Genomic DNA, 6052 nt, shown 5'->3' with positions numbered 1-6052 from the left:
TTCTATTTTCATGGAAGAGTACGCGATTTAACACTCAGAAGAATGTTTCAAGTAACGAATTTTAAACATTTTTCAAAAGAGTGAACAAAAGGGGTCCCCAGCTGTCTGAGTCAGTGCAGCGTGCGACTCTTGACCTTGGGGGTTTTGAGTTCAACCCCACGTTGGGTGTAGAGATTACTTAAAAACAAAATCTCTTTAAAAAAAAAAAAAAAAAAAGTGAAAAAGAAATGAAGTCACTGGGGCTCTCACGCAGGAGGCGTCAGAGAGGACAAGCCAGGGGTCCCCCTCTCGCCACAAGAAGGGGCAAAGGGAGCCTCCCCTGCTCCCCACCGCTGAGACCTGTCACTTTAGGACAGTTCAAGGACCTGTTGAGGGTGGCACTTCCCAAGGATATGAGAATCAGACTGGCTCTAACAATCAGACCCTAGATTCTATTCTTCAAAACTGTGGTTTCTGGGGCCCCAGGCTAGCTCAGCTGGTTAAGCGACTCCCTTTGGCTCAGGTCATGATCCCAGGATCCTGGGACTGGGCCCCACATCAGGGTCCCTGCTCAGTGGGGATCGTGCTTCTCCCTCTCCCACTGCTGCTTTGCCTGGTTGTGCTCGCTCGGTCAAATAAATAAAATCTTAGGGAAAAAAAAGTTGTTTCCAAATTAATTATTCAGAAAGCAAACAAACAAGATCTCGCTTCTTAACCCAAACATCAAAGACTGTGTTGTCCTCTCATGTGAAAGTCAGAAATGGACACACGTGGGGACCGGCTCACGACGGGCTCTGGAGCCTGCTTTTCTAGACTCCTGAGCTGACAGGCCAGCTCGAGAGGGCAGGCCTGCGTCGGCACGGCCAATGCCGGGTTTACACCCTGCTGCCATGATCACTAGCAGATGTGCCGTGAATCCCCACTCCGAAAAGGGGGCCGGCCGCAAGCTCACGGGTGACCACCAGAGGGGGCACGACACACCAGGACGGGGGGCGAGCCGCTCCTGGCCAAGCCGGAAACGGAGGATGCTTTGTTTGGGGGAACCCTCCCTCTGACTAAGACCTTTCGTCTGAAGCAAGTGCGTGGCTCTATCCATCACTGCCTCTGCCTCAAGAGTTTCCCCTGCCCGGTCTCACAGTACCCTGCACAGTCTCGGTGCTGCTGATGATGGAGTGCAGGGGCTCCTCAGTCTGGCCCTCCGCGGCCTGCGAGCTGAAGAACCGCCCAGCCTGGAAGCTCGACTCCAGGCTTTGCCTGGGGCTCCTGGACAAGGCCGGGGTCCGCCAAGGACACAGAAAAGGTTTTCCTGGAAAGACAAACATGCAGGAAGAACACTGAGTAAGACATCGGAAACACGTCTGCTGGGTCCTGCAAACGCTCCCATGGGGATCTCTAAGGCAGGCCGGTGCTCAAAAGCCCCACTGTCCCCCAGGGGAAATTGAAGTGACCGGACGCTGAGCAGCAGTGGGTATCTCAGACGGGACTGGGTGCACTCGGGGTGGCAGGGCTGGACATGCGGCGGGCACGTCAGTGTACACTTTGGCGACATACCCTCACGCATATCAAATTCCAAGAAGAAATCCCAACTCAGGCAGAGCTGCAGGACGTGGGCAGAAGCCTTCATCCCCACTGCCCATGGGGGCCCCAGAGAGATCCTGCACAAACCCACCAGGGTCCAGTGTGCCTCGGTGCTCACGGTGTCCCAGAGCCCAAGTCACACACAGCAGCCTTCCTTACTCTGCGACAATCATGAAAAAGAGGAGGAAAAAAATACAGCCCTAAGAGGGATCCAACTTTTTATATTAATGTTCCGAAATAGTCCTCGCCATGTTCTAAAGAGACCTCAATGACAGTTTTCCTTTTTGTCTAAAACTGTCAGGTTTTTTAAAAAAGAGCATTTTATTAATTTTTTTTTTTTTTTACAGATTTTATTTATTTGAGAGCGAGAAAGGGCATGAGGTGAGGGAGAGGCAGATGGAGAGGGGGAAGCAGTCTCTGTGCTGAGCAGGGAGCCAGATGCAGGGCTTGATCCCAGGACCCCGGGATCATGACCTTAGCTGGAGGCTGATGACTGAGCCACCCAGGTGCCCCCACAACTGTCATTAAAAAAAAAAAAAAAAAAAAAAATAGTGTATTTAAAAGCTAAAAACCAGCAAATGATCTCCCCTACCTCATACTCAGGAAGGGGGCTCATGGTGTCTCAAGATAGTTCTCCGACTTCGTCCCAGCAAGTGGACTGAGGAACAGCAGCGAGGGAGGAAGGCAAAGCCCCCGCCCCAGCTGTCTGCAGCCTGGCTTGCAGGACAGCCACCCTCTGCGGACACCTCCAGCCCACCCGGCAAGACGGAGCCCACCCTAGCAGCAACCCTTCAGGACAGCATTGCTCACGGACTCCAGGACCATCAAGCCAAAGCAGGCTTGGTTTAGTCGGTGCTTAATGCCCAAGGCTTTCCAGGAGACAGGTCAGACACTGCAGGACACCCCGTATGAAAGTCTAGATCCGCGGGAGCTGCCCCGCCTGCTGCGTTCGACACACGTCCAGTCAGAAAGGAATGATTCACAATGTCCAGGAAGGACCTGGAGGTTTCAAAACAACATACCAACTTCCACGTTCCTACAAGGTATAAAAACTGGCCTTTCCTTTAAGCTTATTCCTGGATTTACAAATAACATGACCTTTGCCTTTACCTCTATGCACTACACCTCAAAAATATCTAAATAAGGGCACCAGGATGGCTCAGGCGGTTAAGCCTCTGCCTCCAGCTTCACATCAGGCTCCACACTCAGCACAGAGTCTGCTTCTCCCTCCGGCTTAGGTCATGATCCTGGGGTCCTGGGATCGAGTCCCACATCGGGCTCCACACTCAGCACAGAGTCTGCTTCTCCCTTTGCCCCTCATCCTGTTCATGCAAGCTCTCTCTCAAACAAGTGAACAAAATCTTAAAAAAAAAAAAAAAAAAAAAAAAAAAAAGAAGTCCAAATGTTCAATTTCCAAACAGTCTAAATATTTAATTATCTGGGCCCACCTGCATTATTCACTTTATCCACACAGCTTAAAAATTAAAATAACAACTTAAATAAGGGCACCTGGGTGGCTCAGTCAGTTAAGCCTCTGCCTTCTGCTCAGGTCATGATCCTGCTAGTCCCAGATCGAGTCTTGCATCCAGCTTCCTGCGGACCTTCCCCTCTCTCATGCTTTCTCTTTCTCAAACGAATGTTAAACATCTTTTTTTTTTTATTAAAGATTTTTATTTATTTATTTGACAGAGAGAGATCACAAGTAGGCAGAGAGGCAGGCAGAGAGAGAGGCAGGGAAGCAGGCTCCCTGCCGAGCAGAGAGCCCGATGCGGGGCTCGATCCCAGGACCCTGGGAACATGAGCTGAAGGCAGAGGCTTTAACCCACTGAGCCACCCAGGTGCCCCAAAATCTTTAAATATTTTTAAGTAAAAACAAAGAACACATCCCACAGATTATTCCATTTCAGCACACAGAGCTCCTTATTCTTTTTAATGAACAAGTAACATCCCGCGGCAGTGGACCTGTGTTTAGCACCCGACTGCTGGAGGTTTAAGCTGCTTCCAAGCTTGTGCTGTTAGAAATAATGCCCCGTAGTGCCAAAGAGTCACCTACAACACATCACCCTGCTTTATGGATGGCAGGAGCCGTGCAAAAGATGCACATGTTTTACGCCCCCATGCACAAGAGACACAGGCAAGAGGAACCAGAAACCTGTGAGATCGTTTCCTGGGGCTGCTGGAACGAAGCACACCCGCCGGGCGGCTAACAACAGCCCAAACAGCCCCTCGTGGTTCTGGCGGCCAGAAGTCCAAGACCAAGGTGTCAGCAGGGTAGGTTCCTCCCAGAGGCTCTGAGAGGCCGGTCCACACCTCTGCCGGCTCGCAGTGCTGCCAGCAGTCCCAGTGTCCCTGACTCGCAGCAGCCTGGCTCTGATCTCTGCCTGTTGTCACCCCCAGGTGTGTCTCCCCTGTGTCCCGATCTCTGCGTCAGACGCACCAGTGACGCTGGATTTGGGGCTTCCAATTCAGTACACCCTCCTCTTTATGTATACCTGCAAAGACCCTTCTTGCAGACAAGGTCACTTCCACAGTATCCAGCGGTAGCACCCTGACATAACTTCTGGGGGCACACAATTCAAACCGTAAGAAACGGATTACCTAGATGTGTGCCATTTCCCGGGCTTGCTGTGGCCAAGCATCACGGACTGTGCAGCTGAAACCACAGCTGAAACCATCCATCTCAAGCTCTGGAGGCCAGAAGTCCAAAATCAGAGTGTTGGCGGGGCTGGCTCCTTCTGAGACTGTGAGAAGAACCTGCCATGGGCCCCTCTCCTTGGTTCCGTAGCCTCCAGTGTCCCTCGGCTTGGACATGGTGTCGTCCCTCTTGCATGTCACTCTGCGTCCAAATCCCACCGTTTCATAAAGACACGGTCACGCTGGACCAGGGCCGGCCCTAACAGCCTCATCTTAACTTGGTCAGCGGCAAAGACCCTATTTCCAAATAACCTCACATGGACAGGTCACGGAGGTCAGGGTTTCAGCATCTTTTTGGGAGGTAGCAACTCAACCCCTAACAGGTATATGGGGACAAGACAGACAGAGTGAGGGGGTGGGGACAAGAGAGCAGAGCTGAGGGGAATGTGACCTTTCTGAGTATGCCCTTTTGTGTATCCAACTCTCAGAACCACGGTTCTCGCACGACCAAAGAGTAACCAGAAGCGCCTATAGGGTGTGGGGAACACTCAGAGAGAAACCGTAACAGATGCCCAGAGCCGTTTTATGAACATAAACACCTAAAGGACAAGAACTAACCTAAGTGGCTTCAGAAAAGGGTGCTGTGGGGGGTGCCTGGGTGCTCAGTTGGTTAAGTATCTGCCTTTGGCTGGGGTCATGATCCCAGGGTCCTGGGATCGAGTCCCACATCAGGCTCCCTGCTCCTTGGGGAGTTTGCTTCTCCCTCTGCCTCTGTCTCTCGGGAATAAATAAAATCTAAAAAAAACCCAAAACCCCCAAAACGGTGCTGTGGTTGTCCAGAGAGCCTCTGAGAGCACCGCGCACAGGCGCTGCAGCAGCATCGTCACCGCCTTTAAAACAGTTTTCGGCAGCTACTCAGCTCAGGCAAGTAAGTACCCTGTGGTCCCCAGTCAGGAGGAAGCAGTCGCCGAAGGAGGAGGGGAGGCCTGGCGGCACCGCACTGGAAATGGATGCGAAATTCTCAAACATGGGTGTGTGTGTGCGTGTGTGCACGCGTGCGTATTCATGCTTGTGTGTGCGTGTCTGGCCCGGAGGCCAGGAAACAGCAGCAGCAATGAGCACAGGGAGGACAACTGTCCCAGAACAGGCCACTCCCAAGTCCCCATCTCCGGAAACACCTCAGTCCTGGGTGAGCTGTGCTGGACAGTGACCCTTCCCGGCACCCAGACCCTGGTGTGTAACTGCCGTTCTCCGGGGCTGCTGGCGAACACAAAGATGGTGCCAGAAAGGGAGGAAGGGACCCGAGGATGGGGTGCTTGAAGAGTGCACAGGCTCCCAACGGGAAGGCAACCCGAAGGAAAAATCTAGGACTGTCTGGGCAACAAGAGGGTAACGGTCTGCGCAGTAAGCTTACAGCCAGCGAATAAACTCATTACCTGTTAGTCCGTGCTTAACGGACTTGTAAATCAACGGGGGAGAAAAGACCTCTTCCTCACAGCAGAATTACCTAGTGTCTAAGGAACGGAGGACGCTGTCACAGTAGCACCTGTGACGGTACAAACGGCTGATGGTTTAAACGTCCACGAGAACGTTTGCACAGTCTCACAGGATCCCCCACAAGACACCCATCGATTTCAAAGAGAAAACCAGTCGTTTGCCGAGAAGTGACAGATACCTCCTAACCAAATGACCACAGTCACCGTCGCCAGGAAGAAGACGGGTCAATGCCCTGCAGTCGTGGTAGCGTGGGAGGGCAGGGCCTCCCTCCCCCGGTCTTGCCAAAAATGCCTCTCAACTTAATCATAAAACCACCACCAAACCCAGCCCGTTCCAGCACTATCCCATGAAATCACGGGCAGTA

General features: G+C 52.3%; 1 protein-coding gene across 1 annotated transcript in view; it reads right to left on the bottom strand.

Moving 5' to 3' along the window:
* Window positions 1-6052, bottom strand: part of TRAP1 (TNF receptor associated protein 1) — a 52684-nt gene that overhangs the window by 22380 nt on the left and 24252 nt on the right. The window contains exon 2 of the mRNA XM_032849352.1: window positions 1121-1285. Coding sequence (XP_032705243.1) covers window positions 1121-1285 — 165 coding nt within the window. The remainder of the gene's footprint in view (window positions 1-1120; window positions 1286-6052) is intronic.

Source organism: Lontra canadensis, unplaced genomic scaffold (assembly GCF_010015895.1).
Source record: "Lontra canadensis isolate GAN:19392208 unplaced genomic scaffold, GSC_riverotter_1.0 scaffold224, whole genome shotgun sequence".
Taxonomy (NCBI): domain Eukaryota; kingdom Metazoa; phylum Chordata; class Mammalia; order Carnivora; family Mustelidae; genus Lontra; species Lontra canadensis.
The sequence above is the reverse complement of the archived record's forward strand: the minus strand, read 5'-3'. Positions and strand labels throughout refer to the sequence as shown.